This window comes from Leptinotarsa decemlineata, unplaced genomic scaffold (assembly GCF_025532065.1).
Source record: "Leptinotarsa decemlineata unplaced genomic scaffold, Ldec_3_MD MMD2_tig00002974_RagTag_RagTag, whole genome shotgun sequence".
Classification (NCBI taxonomy): domain Eukaryota; kingdom Metazoa; phylum Arthropoda; class Insecta; order Coleoptera; family Chrysomelidae; genus Leptinotarsa; species Leptinotarsa decemlineata.
Genome location: NW_027412578.1, coordinates 3411099 through 3430952, shown reverse-complemented (window position 1 = coordinate 3430952; position 19854 = coordinate 3411099). Strand labels below are relative to the sequence as shown.

The 19854-nt window shown below is 39.7% G+C and overlaps 2 protein-coding genes across 2 annotated transcripts in view; both read left to right on the top strand.

The window, feature by feature from the left end:
• mAChR-B (muscarinic acetylcholine receptor) overlaps positions 1-19854 on the top strand; it is a 236864-nt gene that overhangs the window by 511 nt on the left and 216499 nt on the right. The gene's annotated exons all lie outside the window — the stretch shown is intronic.
• LOC141483059 (uncharacterized) lies at positions 293-5635 on the top strand. Its single transcript, XM_074177237.1, has one exon. It carries the CDS (start codon positions 293-295, stop codon positions 5633-5635), a length of 5343 nt encoding a protein of 1780 aa, XP_074033338.1.

The window sequence follows — 19854 nt, the reverse complement described above, 5'->3', positions numbered from 1 at the left end:
CAAATACAGTCCACAAAAACTCAAAACCACATATAACATTTTGGTCCATTCGAGACGGATTGGATATACTATTTTTGATCTTAGTGCAACGAACGATATTCATCTTCACAGACGAGGAGAAGAAAAAAAAAAGTGAGTCCGTTCCATATTATTTCTTTCCTTGACACATTCCTTTGCTTTGACTCGCAAGCAGATTACTTCATTTCATTAGACTGCTTGTCAATTCATTATAGATTCAGCTCGCATTCTGTTGTCATCCTCAAGGTGTTTTGTCGATTTCATATAGTCCAGAATGGCCGAGTCTGAAATTCAACTCGTAGAAAAATTGCGTAAGAAACGTAGTGTTTGTAAATCAAAACTGACAATTTTCAATAAATTCATTATTCACTTAGAAAACAAATATCCAGATAAATGTATTACGGACTCGGATGTTCTCTTTGATCTCCAGGCGAGACTAGAGAGAATTAGTAGATTAATTGAGGACTACGACAAGGTTCAAAGCGAAATCGACTCATTAAATTCGGTCGATACAATAGTCGAAGAAAACGAGCGGGAATCGTTCGAGACAAATTTCTTTGCATGCGTCGGTAAAGCTAAACGATATTTGGCGTCTGTAAGTGCGGGCGGTGAGGAACAAGACGAAACGCACAGTAGGAAATCTTATGCATCGGGTCATGCACCGTTGCCAGATGGCATAAATAAACTAGAGATCAGGGAAACGCGTTTACCTGAAATTACACTTAAGATTTTCGACGGCTCTTTAGATTCGTGGCCCGAATTCAGAGACACTTTCGAATCTATTATTCATTCGCGAACAAACATATCGGATATTGAGAAATTTCATCACCTTAGACGACACCTGACCGAAGAAGTGTACGAGCATATCGGTAGCTTAGACTATAGTAGTGAAAATTATAAATACGCGTGGCAAGCGATATGTAAAAGATATAACGAATCTACCGATTTGACGCAACATCATTTAGAACGACTTTTTGAGTTAGAAAAAATTGAGATCGCTACCTCAACGGGAATCCGCAAGGTTGTGGATGCCACTAACAACAGATTGAAGGCTTTGAGTACGTTAGGGGAACATACTGAACACTGGGGTACGTTTATCATTTTCATGACACTATCGAAATTAGACGACGACACGTCCGCGAGATGGCAAGAAGTAAAACAAAAGTATGAGCGCCCAAGTTGGCAAAACTTCTCGGACTTCCTGGAAAAACGTGCAATTTTACTTTCTAATATCGAGAAAGGTAAATCCGCTAAGTCCGTATCAAACTCGACAACCAAAGATTTTCCTTCAGCACATAAAAATGTGAATACAAGACGCGACGACAAACATGGTAGAATTAAATCATTCATTTGTTCAAACGAATCGAATGAAGCTCCGATCATTAGATGCCCTAATTGTAAAAATCCACATTTCATCAGTGAATGTTCAGATTTTAAAAAATTGTCGATTAAAAACAGACTAGAACGCGCGAAACAAAGGGGACTTTGTATTAACTGCTTGAAACCTGGTCACTTGGTACGTCAATGCAGGTCTAGTTCTTGTAAAATTTGTAAGTCTAGACACCATACACTGCTCCACATAGACAAGGCTACAAATCTGAATTGCGAAGCCGAACCCTTTCGACAAACTAACGAAACTATCACAGCATTCTCAGCTTATAGCGCCTGTAATAGCCAAGTCATTCTCTCGACAGTCACAGTTCGAGTTCGCGACAGTTCGAACAAGGTGCACTTTGCCCGTGCACTACTAGATCCAGGGTCTCAAAGTAGCTTCATCACTTCTGAACTCTGTGAACATCTCAAATTGGAAACCGTTCATACTCAGCTCGTGGTAGGTGGTCTCAATGAGACGTATTCTCAAGTGAAACATCGTTGCAACTTGAACATTCAATCAAACACGAATGATTTCTCACTAAACGTTTCGTGTCTAGTAGTTCCACAAATAACGGGGGATTTGCCTAACTTCAAAATTGATTTGGGAAAACTTGATATACCCCAAAACATCCAGTTAGCCGATCCCAATTTCCACATTCCGAACAGAATTGACATCTTAATAGGAGCAGATCATTTTTGGGAAATTATTTGTGTGGGAAAAATCAATTTAGGTTTTCACGGACCTATTTTGCAGAAGAGCAAATTCGGTTGGATAGTCGCGGGTCCTATCCAAGCTAGTAGCTTTCCCGTAGTACAGTGTAATTTCTCGAAAAACATACAGATAGACAAACAATTAGAGCGCTTCTGGTCGATAGAGGAATTTCCGTACACGAAGGCACTATCTCATGAAGAGATTTTAGCTGAAACGCATTTTGTTGAAAACACCAAGCGAGACGAAAAAGGGCGTTTTGTTGTTAGCATTCCACTCAAACTCGACCCCGAACTGCTCGGAGATTCTCAGGAAGTCGCGAAAAAACGATTTCTGAGGCTAGAGCGGAAATTGCAAAATTTTCAAACCTTTGGCGATCAGTATAGGAAATTTATTGATGAATATCGTGCACTTGGACATATGGTGAAGGTCACTGAACCTGATAACGCAAAAAATGTCTACTATATGCCACATCACGGAGTCATCAAAGAAGCTAGCCTTTCAACTAAGCTCAGGGTGGTTTTCGATTCATCTTGTTCAACCACAAGCGGGTATTCATTAAATGACCTGCAACTAGTCGGGCCGACTATTCAGTCGGATTTGTTTTCGATTCTACTTCTCTATAGAAAACACAATTTCGTGATTGCGGGTGACATTGAGAAAATGTATCGCATGTGCCTAGTCGACCCTACTCAGAGATCTCTGCAAAGGATTCTTTGGCGTGATAATCCCGAGAATCCAGTAGATACCTACGAATTAACGACAGTCACTTACGGCACTTCCTCTGCTGCCTTCTTAGCCATACGCTGTCTTTATCAGTTAGGGGTTGAATGTGAGGATGCCGCGGCGGCTGAGGTGATTAAGCACCATTTTTATGTTGATGATATGCTAACGGGAGGTGCTACAGTAACAGAAACTGTTGAAACTGTCAACAAAGTTATCAAGGTCCTTGAATCGGGAGGTTTTCATTTACGTAAATTCATTTCAAACAGTTCGGAAATTTTACAACGCTTGGTATCGAAAAATGACACTCAATTAGTAGATCTCGGCGTAAATGAAAACGCGAAAACCCTTGGTATGATATGGAATGCCTTAACAGATCGTTTTTTATACAAAATATCAGTAGGAACTTCCACCAGGGTTACAAAACGTACGGTTCTCTCCGAAACTTCTCAAATCTTTGATCCTTTGGGACTACTGAGCCCGTCGATTCTACTAGCCAAACTCATCATGCGTGACATATGGATGGAAAAAATTGATTGGGATGAATCCTTGCCATCAAACTTACACACTCGTTGGTTGCGGTTTCGGGATGAACTCAAGGATTTCAATGAACTTTCTATACCTAGAAGAGTTATTTGTCCCGAATTCGTATCGCTAGAAATCCACGGATTCTCGGACTCGTCTGCGCATGCGTATGGAGCGTGCGTCTACATAAAATCATGCAACTCTCGCGGTGAGGCTTTCGTGAATTTAGCTTGCGCGAAATCTAAAGTAGCGCCTCTGAAGATTCAAACTATACCACGTCTAGAGCTCATCGCTTCCTTGCTAATGTGTCGAATGGTTGATAAGGTTAAAAACTCGCTAAAGTTGAAGGTAGATCTTATCACGTACTGGACAGATTCAACTGTAGTGTTAGGTTGGATAGCAACGCCCGTCAACTTATTGCAAGTTTTCGTAGCCAATCGTGTTGCCGCCATCCAAGAGCTAAGTGACTCAGCGAATTGGCGTCACGTGCCCACTGAGGACAACCCTGCTGACCACGTGTCGCGAGGCATCGTACCCGGTATGCTCGGTTCATTGAAAATTTATTGGTGTGGACCGAGTTGGCTGCAAGAGAGCGAAGGAGCTTGGCCCTTCATGCCAACAAAAACTTCGACACTACCCGAACTCAAGAAAGTTGTGTTTGTTCACAAGGCTACCATTGAGACTCTCGATATACTCGAAAGATATTCAAACTTAGCAAAAATTCGTAGAATAGTAGCCTATTGCTTGAGATTTCGAAAAAACTCTTCGTGTCATAAAGATGATCGAAATTTAGGGCCGCTCACATGTGATGATATCGATAGCGCAAATTCACGTTTAGTTCGTTTAACGCAAAATACGTCCTTTCGTAATGAAATTCGCTCCATTCGCGAAGGGAAAGGTTTAGATCGATCCAGTAAAATACTGAAACTAAACCCTTTTCTTGACGAGCAAGAAATTTTGAGGGTTGGAGGAAGGCTGGCCAATTCGAACTTTCCTTTCAGTCAGAGACACCCGATTTTATTGAATAATAAATGTCAGTTCACTGAGTTGCTGTTCTCATTGGAGCATACACGATTGATGCATGCTGGACCTCAGTTATTATTAGCACATATTCGACAAACATACTGGCCAATTGCTGGTCGCAGCCTAGCTCGACGGATAGTGCATGAATGTGTAACGTGCTTCAGAACGAAACCCACCATAACCAACCCTCTCATGGGAAATCTTCCGGCCACTAGGGTGAATCCTTCTCCTCCGTTTTTCATCTCATCGGTAGATTACGCTGGACCTTTCAAGGTCAAGGATCGACAAGGTCGTGGTTGTAAGATAAGCAAGGCCTACGCTAGCGTTTTCGTCTGCTTCACCACTCGCGCAGTTCATATAGAGTTAGTGCCTGACCTAACTAAAGATTCATTTATCGCAGCCTTTAGGCGTTTCATAGCAAGGCGAGGAAAACCGTCTCGAATGTATTCTGATAACGGAACCAACTTTGTTGGAGCTTTCAATGAGCTTCATGATCTCGGCGTTTTCCTCAAAACAAATTCGAAAAACATAGCCGAAACAGTAGAAAATGAAGGCATTTCATGGTCCTTTATTCCAGCGGCTTCTCCGCACTTTGGTGGTCTCTGGGAGGCTAGCGTGAAATCGATGAAACACCATTTGATACGCGTAGCGGGAAATGCATTACTCACCTTCGAGCAGTTCTACACACTGCTAGTGCAAATCGAAGCAATCCTCAACTCGAGACCCATGCACCCACTATCTTCTGACCCATCAGACCTCAATCCTCTCACGCCCTCTCACTTTATCATCGGCCGTCCCATGATCTCCATCGCAGACACTAATCTGCTATCAGTTCCTGACAACCGGTTGAAACACTACGAGCGAATTCAGCAGATCCAACAGCATTTCTGGAAACGCTGGTCCTCAGAGTATGTATGCGAGCTCCAAGTGCGTACCAAGTGGAGAACCAACCAAGAGGCACTAAGGAAGGACGACCTAGTCATAATCAAGGATGACGACCTCCCCCCATTCAAATGGGCCCTCGGACGAATCGTATCAGTACATCCTGGAAAAGATGGTATTTCTAGAGTGGCCACGATCCAGACCAAGGCAGGCCTCTTGCGACGAGCCTTCTCCAAAATCTGTGTTCTACCCAAAGCAGATAGTTTTTCATTGAAAGAAGGTGGTTCTTTCAAGGCGGGGGCTATGTCGAATATTGGCAACACCGAAGAACCGGGCGCTAAACACCCAGCGTCTACCCCTCCATGCACAGCTACCTGCTGAAGGGTTTTTTCCATCCTAACATCCCAAGACAAAGACACTTGCAATAGACACTCTTTACAGTGAACACATTTCATATTTAACATTTTGTTAGTTTTCGCAATAAAGCGTTAGTAGTGAATGTGGTGCCATTTTATTCAAATACAGTCCACAAAAACTCAAAACCACATATAACATATTATTTTCACGACTTTTTCAGGTGAAAGTATTATTTCTTGTATTTGAATTATTATAATTTTGATTCGAAATTTGATATAGTACTCCGAGATTTCTTTCAACTGTTTTTCCATGAACATGGAACTATTATTGAATTTCACATTGGGGGAGGTCGAATTGTCATAATGAATGTAATATATTCAATTCGGATATATACTATACTTACCTATCTCAAGAAATGTTCAGGCTTCAAAGTTATCGAAGAAAATTGTGAACATTTGGAGTTTTTTCAATTATTTTTTGATACTGAATACAAACCTCAACATGAAATAAGTTTTGAGTATATTGCAATAAGTTTTGATTGTATTTTATCGAATTTCGGTAACCACCTGATATTAATTTATTTTATCTTAATTGTTGCAATACACTTGAAAGCGATAACATTTTTGAATAGAGAATGAGAAGACCTTGCAATCGATACCTGTCATTCGACAGGTAGGGTAGTATTTTTCGGTTGAAGTATGTTAAATTATAATTTAAATCTGACGTGTTTCAGGATTTTAATAAAATATGTACCGTAACCGAATTGATGAAATTATTCCATTTGGCTTTTACACACTGTATATACTCATATACGTCTTATATTCAGGTATTTAAATTATCAGTGATATTTTTCAAAAATAATGTTATAACTGTTTCTATTCTTAGACGACTCTTCTGTAAATTTACATATAGAAATATTAGAATCCTAACTTTGAACTTTTCACCAAGGAACACACATTATTATTATTATTATTTCAAACTGTAGTTTGCGCTGGTCAGGCCCTATCCCCCAAAGCTCCTATACATTCGGGAGGGCGCGCCAGCATTATCAACCAACCACCACTCCCTACACCGTCGGGTAGGTGATCACTGGATCCGAGAATCATGTGCCCTGAGAAAGCGCAGTCAGCAGCCTTCTGCATCTGTCTGGCTAAGATTTCTGCCTTAGTACGGCAAGCCGGTATGATTTTAAGATTCGAGAGTAGATAGGGCATCATCCCACCAAGGACTGCAATAATCAGAACAATCATCTTGACAGAGTTTTCTGGATAGAGTCTGCGGAGTTCGAAGATAAAATCTCGATATTTTATACGTTTTTCCTCTTCTTTTCGGAAGATATTCGTCTCGACAGGAGCTGAAAACTCCACGACAAATATCGTCTTGCTCTGGTGGTCGAGAAGGACTACATCAGGCTTGTGCGCTTGCATAGTTCCAATAAATTCGGCACTTTTCGTTTCCCACAATGGATTCAATATTTCCCGGAACGTAGGACAACACCGGTGTCTCTTTATTATCGTAAGACTGCCGTAGATGGTAATATATCACTCTTAGGGCTGCGTTATTTGGATGGATATATGTGCTGATACTTGCCGCGGAGAGAGTTCTTCACTTCTGATACCTTTTGTGAGTGGCGTTGTTCCACCCCGAGGTAAGTATACGTCTCTCCGGCATCCAAATGGTGTAGGATGCTTTCATCTACAAGCTGCACATCCTCTCCGTAGTCCCTGCATCGTCCTCTTTTGAGATGGACCATTGCACATTTGTTTATCCCGAATTTCATACCGATAGCATGCGTGTACTTTTCCGCCACCCTCAAGGACTGATGGAGATCCTTCTCTCCAGAGGCATGAAGTTTAAGATCATCCATATAAAACAAATGGGTGACCTTGTGCCTCTGATTTCCGGGGGTGCCACATTTATACCCTCGAGTATTTCTGAGCGCAACGGATAATGGCAATAGTGAGATACAGGAGAGAAGGGGATTGAGGGAATCACCCTGAAATAACCCCTTCTGAAAGTGTCCCACCCTGTTTGGACTCTTGCTTGACCAGATGTTATGGTAAAGCGAGTTCGCCAAAGTCGTATCAGTTGTTTAATGCATCTCACTATTTTGTCGGGTACCGCAAGGCATCTGAGCAAATGCAAGATGAGCTCATGCGATATTGTATCAAATGCCTTATGGTAATCGATCCAGGCCATAGAGAGGTTAAGTTAGGTTAGGTCCAAAGTGAGTGGGTATATTCGATCCTCCACCGCAACTCGCGAAGGTTTATTGTGGCTCACACCTATTCACACTGGGCCAAATAAACCCAGCTTCTTAACGGAGCCGATTAGTTTGTATGGTGAGTGGTGTTTCAGGTCAGATACTAAGAGTACGGCTCTGCCGAATTTTAAAGACCTGATTCAGTCGGATAGTCAAATTGCAAGATTCTCACCTTGATACTCACGGCAATCTTCCCATATGAGGGTTTTTGCACGTCAGCTACACTGGTGAATCATCTTTTGAGTGCAAACGTTTGCTAACCTGCTCATAGTGAGTTTGTTCTCCCACCTGAGACAGATTCTGCGTAAGCCGCTTAAGAATTTGGTGCAAGGCGGTTTTATAAGGTACCCCACTCTTGAGGAGACGACTCAGTCGTTTCCTGGCTTCACCACCAAACCTTTTTTTTTAAGGTTCAGTTGTTGGATCAGGAGTTGGGGAGTTGAGAAGCTCTCGCTCCTGAACTAAATTTACAGGGAGGTCAGTTGGAGTCGTATACCCGACATCCATCTCCTCTGTAGACTCTCTTGTGATCTAAGTTTACAAGAAGGTCAGTTGGAGTCGTAAACCCGACATGCATCTCCTCTGTAGACTCGCTCCTGATCTAAGTTTACAAGAAGGTCAGTTGGAGTCGTAAGCTCGACATCCATCTCCTCTATAGATTCAGCGTAAAGCGTAAGAAAAAAAAAAGAAGTTTACTCTGTCCACAAAAGTCCCGCGAGTAGCTAGGGAATGAAGGTCAATCACGGCAGAGCCCCGCAATACCGTGACAAGGCGATGCTACGACGAGAGGACGCCCGGTATCTCGAAGGTTCCGTAGAGACAGCTGATTGATTCAGTGTCATTCATCCTCTCGGCACGGATACATACACCTTAGGATTAAGCCATTGTTGGGGTACCATTCAGTTAGGGAATAACAGAACCACAAGTGATTCTGTCATTCCCGTATCCCGCGGGGCTACGTGGAAGCAGACATCCGATAGCCGGTTTGCTCAACCCCCACATCCCAAGCTAATGCACTCGCCGAAAATAGCATGCATAGTGGTTCAAGCAGTGGAAGATGAACAGCCAACCTACCCATAGAGAGGTTACGTTTTTATTGTATCGAGTCCTGCGTTACACACATGCTGTCGAAGCTCTCTGTTGAAAGCTTCGAACTGCGCTAGGGCTGGAGTGTTTGTGTTGAGTGGCTGCGGGTGTTCATAGATATCCTTCCAAAAGGATTCCACCTGATCAGCGGTCGGCTATTATTTTTTTTACCGAAGTATGCGCTGGTCAGGCCCTATCCTCCGAAGCCCCAATACATTCGGGAGCATTATCAACCAACGACCACTCCCTACACCGTGGGGAAAGTGATCATTGGGTCCGAGAATCATGTGCCCTAAGCAAGCGCAGTTAGCCAAAAATGACAGCTTTCTGCATCTGTCCGGCTAAGATTACTACCTTAGTGCGGCAGGCTGGTATGATTTTAAGATTCGAGAGTAGAGAGGGTATCATTCCACCAAGGACTCCAATAATCAGAACACCAATAATCAGAACAACCATCTTGACACAGTGGTCTGGATAGAGTCTGCGAAGGAAATCTCGATATTTTATCCGTTTCTCCTTCTTTTTCGGACGATATTAGTTTCGCCAGGAGGTGAAAACTCCACGACAAATATCGGTCTTGCTCTGGTGGTAACTATACGGTAATTATACAGTTCTGGAGTATAAACTCATAACGGGTGTTTCGGTTTTAGTAACAATTTAATACTTTTGCGGATTCAGTTTCAATTTATGATTATAACGTCAACAGTATCAACACCGAAGATAATCTGAGCTCCAAAGTAATCAAGTTACCGAGTAATGAATTTTACCTTGAGGGCTGGAATATGATACGATGAAGACTCATAGAAATTCCAAGCTGACCAGACAGATACGTGTGTACAAGGGGTTGTGAGTTGTGAGAATGCCTGCGATATATTGATGATGCTAATATGTATGATGGTTGATGGAATTTGACTGGAATATGAACCAATGCTGTTATTTCCACAAAATAACTAATAACTACACCATGTGTACAATGTTTTGTGAAATATTAGTATTCAAACAGAAACAAATATTTTTTGTGTAGTTCTCTTCCGTATTTCTCAACCCTGATCAATTTGAAACTTATTGATTTCTACAGATTTCTGAGGCCATGACAATTACTTGAAAACAAAGAACATTAGTGATCCGTCCGCATAAAAATGAAGGCATCGTTGGGAATCGTCGTTTATGAGATATTTGAAGAGTTGTCGGCAATATTTCAAAACAGAAAAAGGAATCGAAAAATCGGCTCATTTGGTTCCAGATATATACGAGAAAAACCTGACATTTCGATATTATATTTTTTTCTGTATCTTAAGCAATCACAGAGAAATTTAGAATCTGTTACACTTAAACATTGAAACTTTCATTGGATTATCAAGATATGACAACAGAATTTTTATAATAATAATATTAATATATTTCAGAGAATGCTCTACGTTTCATAAAGAAAACATCAAACATGAAATGAAACAACGTCACACAATTTCTACATAAAGGTTTATAACTTATTTAAATATTCCTGAAGTGAATAAGGTTCTAGCTTGATCAAAAGCTCTTTGACACCTGTTTTGTATTTTTTCAGGCTCACTAACATTTCAAGTCTCTGTGCATGGTAATTTATTGAAAAACCGTATAGACGCATAGGATGGATGCCTCTCTGACACTGTCAATTTGTGAATCAGATAAGATATATTCATATTGCGCTTAGGATAATTATGACTTGGTCTAGCTTCCAAAAATCTACTTTTATTTTTAAATAGTTCTACACTCTCATAGATATAGAGAGTGTCATCAGATTGAAGCACTCAAAACTTTGAACTTTCAAATACAGACCTGTATTTTTTGTAACAATTTTCCGATCGGTAATGTTCATAAATATCGTGAAATTCAAGTTTGATTTTCTCTGGAATTCCATTGATTTAATGATTATGAAATGGAATATTTTTTATTATCATTCATCATTTTTTAATGATGAATTATTTTTACATGAACGTGTTACATGAACATTTTCCTTAGAAAAATTATGTTTAGGTTTACCTGTACGTATACACCATTATTTCCTTCTCTAGATTTGAAAAATTTCTTACGATTTTCACAGAAATGTATCAGATCCATCTAGATGTCACTTATATTCAGGATAACTTACAAGAAAAACGAAGGAAATTATCCATGAATTGATAAAGTGATTGAAAAAACTTTCTGAATTTGCTGTATTCTGTGAAGCACAAAATACATACCATAGATTGAATTCAAAGAAAAATATCAGGATAATTCACGAAATTCACCTATCCAAGATTGTTATTATTCTACCTGTCGATTTTGAGCTATTACTATAGGCACTTGTGCGCATGTGGCTACTGTACTGTGGCTTCTGTGATTTGTCATACATAAAAAACATATGAGATTTCCATGAAGAGATTTTTCAAACAGCATGTGGAGTTATTTTTAAGAGTATCCGTTCAGAGGTTTAGGGCATTCCGCTATCATCTCAGATAACATTATTAGGTCGTTTTTATGCTCCTGATTCAAGACGAAAAGTTGGCTTTCGTTTATTCATAGGCTGTTTTCCAACTCAAGAGGTAATCACACAAAACAATTTTATTTGAAAATTACATCTCCATAGGCAGAATATGGACAATATTTTCAGTGGTTCCGAAATGCAATGTGCTTAGGTTGTACTTTCATACTTACATTCAGTGAAAATTTTGTTCAACTTAGTATAGAATTACATGGGAAATATCCTTTATAAATAAAATAAACACCAAATGCAAATTTACCAAAATACAAGGGCTTCGTAAGAAATGATCTCTATATCTTTATTAACCTCAATAAATATATTATTTTGAAAATATTTGACTTTGCTCATTTTTTGAATATTTCAAATTTTTATTGATATATTTTTATCAATTGAATGGATCTTTTCATGAGATTACTTAACAAAGAAAAAGTAGAATACTCTTTGACTGTATTCAATTTTATTTACATCTGTAAAAAATTACAATTCCATAATAGTCGTCATTGAATTCTCAGGAAATGTTGCATTAAAATGAAAACATTGTCGTCAGGGTTGCGATTCTATATATTTTATCATAATTTTTCCTCATCTGCTTAGTATAATTTCTGTACGGTACTGTAAGAGAAAGGCAAAACCGACAGTCGTTTTAGAATCACAAAACCGACAATCGTTTTAGTATATCACGTCTCATATTCTTTAACGTCATTATTCCTAATGAAATTCTGTTCAAAAATGTTTTCATGAACTACTCAGTAAATTTCATTGAATCCCTCTGTACATCTGATCTTTGGTACAGTTATAAAATCACAGTGCTTTGCCGCAACTCCAACTGTAATAAAATATGCGAAATGTCAGATCATAAAATCGTATCGAGAGAGATTCGAGCTCGAATCAGATGATGTAACCCCTATTTCATACTGGTTCCGGGTTTGTTGCAAGATATTCCTCAATGATAGCTTTTATATTAGATAGGTTATGTTACATTTATGTTACATATCTGCCGTAACTACCGTACCGCATTTGATTGCAACGTTCTGGTTACAAATCGGTTATGATACGATTTTATCACACCCATGTTATATGTTGTTTATTGACCTTCTCCATTCATAACCAAGGTGACTCAAAGTAAACAAGATCCAATGTCAACGCTAATGCTGCAGAATCAACATCTGCATATACGCAACTCTTCAAGACAGCACAAAGACTCTTTCTTCTTCTTATTTTATTTTTAGAACATGTAAACAATATTTTCCTATAAATACCATCCTGCGAGACGAAATAAGTTAGTTACAGATTGTCAGACTTACATTCAAGTTAATGACGAATAATATTGTATTGTTGTAACTCAGGGGAATTCAGTACTGTTTCCCCATTTTCAAAATAAATAATTTTTAAAAACTTATATTTCCAAAGTGAGATATAACAAATTGGCGCAGTCGGTAGGATCCTGCAACACTAAACGGAACAAGGAGCAGCCTAACCAGTAGTGGTGGATCCCAATCCTTTAAAGGAAGAACCAACAAACCCCAGGCCAACAGGACCACAGACGGACGGTCTCTTCAACGCCGGAAGAACACGCGAACGCTAACTTCTCCCGGAGCAACGCTTGTGAAGTACGATTTCATTCTCTATGGACAACCTTTGGTGAGTGAAAAAGAATCATCACGACTCTTTCATATTTTTGAAACTGAATATTTATAAGTCAAATACCAGTTCTATTGTCAAACATCATGCCAAATGCAAACCCTTTACCTGAATTTGAGCCTTACAAACTCAATGAAATATTTTCACAACAGAGTTTAATACAAACCATGACTCTAAATACTCTCTTGGCAGGTTTAGAACCAACCATAGGACAAATAGTAAGAGCCGGAAACCCAGCTTCCATGCTCGAAGCTATTCAAAGAATAAAGCGAGAGCTACAACTCTCATATTTCCAACAACAGAAATTAAATAAAAATGCAAATAACATCCAGCATAAAAAACCATAACCCTCCATTCAACAAAAATTTTGCAATCTCTGTAAGAGATAAGGACACAGTCAAAATTAATGTAAAATAAGACAACAAAATCCACAAGCTACTCCGTCAGTAGACAATTACAAAATCGAACCAATTAACAACACTGTAGGTGTGTATTACCACCAAACTGGCAACATTGTCCTCACAAATGACAAGTGGACATTATTAGTAAACAAAAATATTTCCCAATTCAGAGAAGCTTTTGAAAACAATTTCAAAATTCTTCATTCATTAATTGATACAACTCAAATCAGTGGTCATAGCATGAGTGAATTCAGATCAGAAGTAAAGACTCATAGTAGTCTCCTAACTCAAATTGCCAAATCAATACAAATGAAATTTCAAGAAATAACATTTGGTACCAAAAGATATAAAAGAGGTCTTATTGATGGCATAGGAAGCATATTTAAATCAATCACTGGCAACCTTGACGCCTCTGATGGTGAATTTTACACCAATTCTATAAACAGGCTAAATAACGATGAACATCAATTAGAAAACTTATTGAAAAACCAAATACCGGTAACTACTTCTGTTATTCAAAACTTCAATACAACTATAAAAAACTACAAGTTGACGAACAAACCTTCAACGAAGATATAAAAGTAATTGAAAAATCAATTATAGAATTGAATGACAGAATGAGTCAAATTGAAGCAAAACTAAAATTCATAGAAATCTGTCTAAAACTCATGAAAAGCGTCTTATATTTACAAGAAAATGTGGATGACGTTCTGGATTCTATCACATTTGCACGTATGAACATTATTCATTCCTCAATCATAACACCAGAACACTTGGTGAATGCATTGTTAGAAATATCCCAAAACTTAAGGAGGAATAACCTTTCCCTTTCTGCAAAATTAGAGAAAGTTGCTCAAAATCTTGAAATAATAGAGCTCGAAGCATTTCAAACCAAATCCAACTTGGTTTTTGTACTCAAAATCCCATTAATAGAACCCGAAATGTACTGCTTATACCATTTATATCCTGTTCCGATATTTGACAACAGAACAGGATTGCATCATATTCTGTCAATCACTCAACAATATATCGCGAAAGACGATGATTCTTTGATGTTCGTACCAATTACAGACATGAGTGCTTGTAAACCGTTGATACATCGAACTGAATTGTGCTACGATATGTTCTCGTATCCAATTGACCAAAATTCAATCTGTGAAGCCCAAATCTTCAGAAGTTCAAAAAACACTCCAATGAACTGTCAAAGTTCTCTTTTCTTCAGTCAAAGTTATGAAGTGCACAAAATTGAAAGAAATTTATGGCTCATACTACTTTCCGAACTATTACAAGTGTCTGTGAATTGTCTCGGAAAGACCCCGAAAACGGAATTAATTAACAAAAATTCCATAGTGACTCTTGAAACCGATTGTAGTGCATTTATCGGAATCACGAAAATTCAAGCGGATTCCAGATTTTCAAAACTGTCAAACGTTTCGTATGGATCACATCCAGTCCTAATTCCATACGATTGCTGTAACGAGATCCTAGACAAATCAAGCCTCCCGAAGCTGAAACCACTGAAACTAAGTGACCTAAACGTCGACGATTTGGATGTCGCCAAACATAAATTGGATTCCTATTCCAAAACCCTTGACGATTTGATGAATCAACCCTACGTAACCAAACACATCTCATGGTTTAGCTATTTGACTATCACACTCATTATTGTACTAATAGTTTTGTACATTCTCTGTAAGTGCAGTAAAAGGCGCATAAGAAACCTAGCTATCGAAGACTCGAGCTACCCTCCGTCGCCACCACCCAAACCTTTCAGGCCTCTGAAAACTCTAGCCAGTATTTTCCCAAGGCGAAGACCCAACGTCAGAGACAGAATTTCAGAGGAAGAACAAATCGAGCTCAACGAAATGTGAACACATCCCGTAGTTCTCCATTTTATTCCCAGATATGAAAAGTTGCCGCATCGCACCAACTTTTTGAATATGAAGGGTGTTGTTATATGTTGTTTATTGACCTTCTCCATTCATAACCAAGGTGACTCGAAGTAAACAAGATCCAATGTCAACGCTGATGCTGCAGAATCAACACCTGCATATACGCAACTCTTCAAGACGACACAAAGACTCTTTTTTCTTCTTATTTCATTTTTAGAACATGTAAACAATATTTTCCTATAAATACCGTCCTGCGTGACGAAATAAGTTAGTTACAGATTGTCAGACTTACATTCAAGTTAGTGACGAATAATATTCTATTGTTGTAACAGAGCAATCCTAACAAAAAATATTTGAAATTATTTTTGTTCGTTCGGTTTTTTATGGGTTAGGCAGACAATCCATGGGGATTTTTTAATTTCTCCCAGCTATGGTAAAGGCGGGTTTTTCCATAAGCGATACTAAACAGTCCAAGTTATATCTTTAAATTTAAATAAAAGAAAGTGTGTGTGAGATATCATCGAAATGTTTTATTCATTTCAAAGACCTATTGATATCATCGTTCAAATGTCTGCCACTACTTCTCTGGGTGGAGCGCATTAGAATTTGACCGATAGCACGGGTCATGTTGGCTTAGAAACCGCTGTGGTTTGTGACTTATTCACATACACCTGCGACTTGAGAAAACTCTACAAAAAACCAACGGATTCAAATTACATGATGTCGGTGGCCAGTTCTTATCACTTCCAAGTGACCATTCCCTTGAATCGCTCGTGCAGAATATCCAATGTGGCATGAGCTGTGTGGCACGTAGCGCCATCCTGTTGAAACCACATGCCATTGGTGTCCAGATCATCCAAGCCAGGCCAAAAGAATATGGTAATCATCGACCTATAGTGCTAGCCGTTGACAGTGATGGCCTGGCCAACGCCGTTCTCAAAGAAATATGAAACGATGAAGCCGCCAGCCCAAAATCTACACCAAACGTGATTTTTTCGGGATGCATTGGACAGTCTTGTTTGTTCACGTACCAATTCTGTGAGAGTATCTCTGATTGACCTAGCGCGCAGCACTAGAATTCACAAAATTCTCTCTAGAGAGCCGACTGCTGAAATTAAGTCGCCTTAACTACCCGATACGATGGAACATTCACGACCTCTAGTAAAGAAACGTTAGAGCTTTCAATAGAAAACCATTTTTCTGGAAATCTGATAACAACAGACCTTCCATGTTCAAGGGCGCTAAACGCCAAAAAAAACGGTCGGGAGGTCGTCAAGAAGGTTTTCACAGCACCGGCAGTTGAATGAGATATCAAGTCGTTTCAGCCCTTCAAATCTCCTGGAGAGGCTGTTATATCCTCCTAACCTAACCTAACGCAACCTAACCTAACTTATTCATCCAAAGGCCTCATCGCTGGAGATGATTTTTCGATAAAAATTAAGGTCAGTTGCAACTGCTCCAGAGCCTATTCAGAGACCACACGTCGTTGTCTACTGTAGTTCATCTTCAGTTCCTGGGTCTGTTGAATTTTGAACGAGTGCAGCCCCATGATCGACGCTAAATCGACTGACTCGGATTCTCTTGCACACTCTCACAGCGGCGATGTTTTCGTCAGATCTTGCGTTCAGTTGACTTGCGTGTGTTGGTTGATCGTTCACTGAACCGGCGGACTCAAATTATCCACCACTGCGGATAGTTCTCTCGGTAGGATCATTATGGCGACCGTAAAGTGGGCGAAACGCTCGCTATGTTGCCCGAACTGAACACCCATTTGATGGAACAATTGTATTATTTGCACGTGTTGTTAAATGGTTTACCCGTCCATGATGATTTGGCAAAACAAACAGAATAAATGACAACTGATTTTACAGATGTAGCTTCAACAAGATGGGCGTTATCCATTGTCAAATTTCGGAAACCCATGTTGAAAGACCCTATATTAGATTAGATTAGATTAATATGGGGCTTCTGTGCTGAACAGCCACTACTCTGCGACCTTTGCAGATCTATTGTGTGTGCCCTCATATATGCTAGAGTTCCTTGTCTAGGCCCGTCCTTGTAACTAGACTCCATAGGCCAGACCTCAAGTTTCCCATATATTGAGAGGGTTGTGGTTTTTCCTCCCCTAATGTTGTAAACCTTATCCTTGACAGACCTTCGCAATAGCATAGTATGTGTACGGAGGTTTCCTCATCCTCTTGGCAAAGCCTGCATAGGGCTGTGTCTGCCAGTCCGATGTTGTTCATGTGTTTGTTAAGTCTACAGTGTCCCGTCAATAGCCCGACCAGAACTCTAGTTGATCCCCTATTCAGACTTAGTAGGTACTCCGTGAATTTTGACGATGGTTTTTAATGAACTCTTTGGCCTGTCTCATACCCGGCGCCTTATTCTACCATTTTTGAGATTGTTTTTCCTTCCAGTTGCTGTTACAGGTTTTTCGCAGCGCTTTTGCTGTACCACAAAAGGGTTCTGAGCCAATGGGGGAGCGTCGTGCTCCTTCTCGTGCTGATGAATCAGCCTCTTCGTTGCCCTTGTATCCTGTGTGGCCTGGTACCCAGGCTAATGACAGTCTGTTTGGACTACCTAGTTCTTGTAGCTTTCCTAGGCAGTTCCAGACCAGTTTAGAATTGACCTGCATGGAGCTAATTGCTTTTATAGCTGCTTGGCTATCAGAGTATATTGCAAAAGTCTTTTCCTTAAACTCTTGCCTAAGTAACTCTTCTGCGCAGTGACGTATTGCTGCTGTTTCTGCCCGGAATATCGTCACTTTTTTACCTAAGCTTAGTGAGACTTTTGTCTTTGGTTTAGTTATATAGATTCCTGCTCCTACACCTGCCTGTTATAATTGTTTTGGAGTTTTTTCCGAAGCTATACTGGGGATCTCATCCGATGGCATTCCCATTATGGGGTCGTTTTCCAACTCTTTGTTCAGCTCGTTGTACCTCTTACCGTGCAGCATGATTATAAGCATTTGCCCTCTGGTCAGATTGACCTGGCTTCCCCTTGAATATATAGATGTAGTGGCGTTAGGTTCAGCAAGACTTCTAATGTGACTGTTGGAGTTGTTCTCATAGCGCCCGTGGCGGCCAGACAAAATTGCCTTTGAATGCCACTTATCCTTCGGATCGCCCCAGCCTGCTGAGTCTTTGGCCACCATACCACCCAGCCATATGCTATCATGGGTAAGATAACCCTGGTATATAGCCATATGGTCATTTTTGGTTGTAAACCCCAATTTTTTCCGCACATCCTTCTACACTAGTTGAAGGCTATCGTGCTTTTTTGGATTATTTTTTGTAGGTGTTGATTCCATGTCAACTTGTGGTCAAAAATAACTCCCAAGTATTTTGCCTCTTGTGCGATTGAAATTTCTACCCCGTGCAGTATTGGTGGCTTCAGCCCTCTAAGTACTTTTTTTGTGAAGACTACTAGTGTAGTTTTGAGAAGGTTTACTGTTAGTTCCTTCTCCTGGCACCATCTATTCATTATGTTTAGAGCCGTTTGTGTGTGCTCCGAAACAGTTCTTGCGAATTTGCCTCTTGCGATAATCGCAAGGTCATCGGCATATCCTAAACAATGCATGTCTTTGGATTTTAGCCTCATTAGTAGTTTGTCCACTAGGATAGCCCACAGTAGGGGCGATAATACCCCTCCTTGTGGACATCCCTTGCCAGCTCTAGCTGTGACTGTGATTTCGACTATGGATGATATGATTACCCTTGTTTCCAGACTGGCATTTATCCACTTACACAGGAGGGTTGGAACCCCTTTTCTATTTAGAGCTTTGGTAATGGACTCTGTGGATGTGTTATTAAAGGCACCCTCGATGTCGATGAATGTTGCCATGGCTATCTCTTTATCCTCTAAGGATTTTGTTAGTAGCCTGTTAAGATCATCAAGACCCTATATTATATCACTATATTACTCACTGTTATCCAAACAATGGATAACCAACCAATGAAAACCAACTCAAACCAAATTTTCCAGTGGAATATTATGAAATGAAAGAGTCTGGCACTTCACAGCTATCGTGACTTTGAATGAATTAATAGTAAAAAAACATTTTTGCGAACAAGCCTTCATTGACATTTTACACAAAGAAAATACTAAACCTTTAATTGAATCAAATCCATCAATTAAAATTACATTACAGAATTCATACAAAACTTGACGCGACATTTACCTATTATACAGTTCTTTTTTTTTGCTGATCTGACTACTACCATTCCGGAAACGGTAAGACTTACAAAATCGGTTGAGTTGGATGAAAGTTTTTTTTTGGGAAACTAGAAGTGTCGAATTTAGTTTTTTGGCTCTACCGCCTCTATTGCGAATGATACAAAAAAACTAGAGGAACTTTGGATGCTGTTTCATATTTTTATAATCTGATATAGACCAATTCGTAATGAGACGTTTCGTTTATTGGATTTCATCATCAACTTTATTTTTTTAAACACGGA

Coding starts and splice junctions, on each gene's coding strand:
- LOC141483059 (XM_074177237.1), top strand. CDS start 293: ATGGCCGAGTCTGAAATTCAACTCGTAGAAAAATTGCGTAAGAAACGT.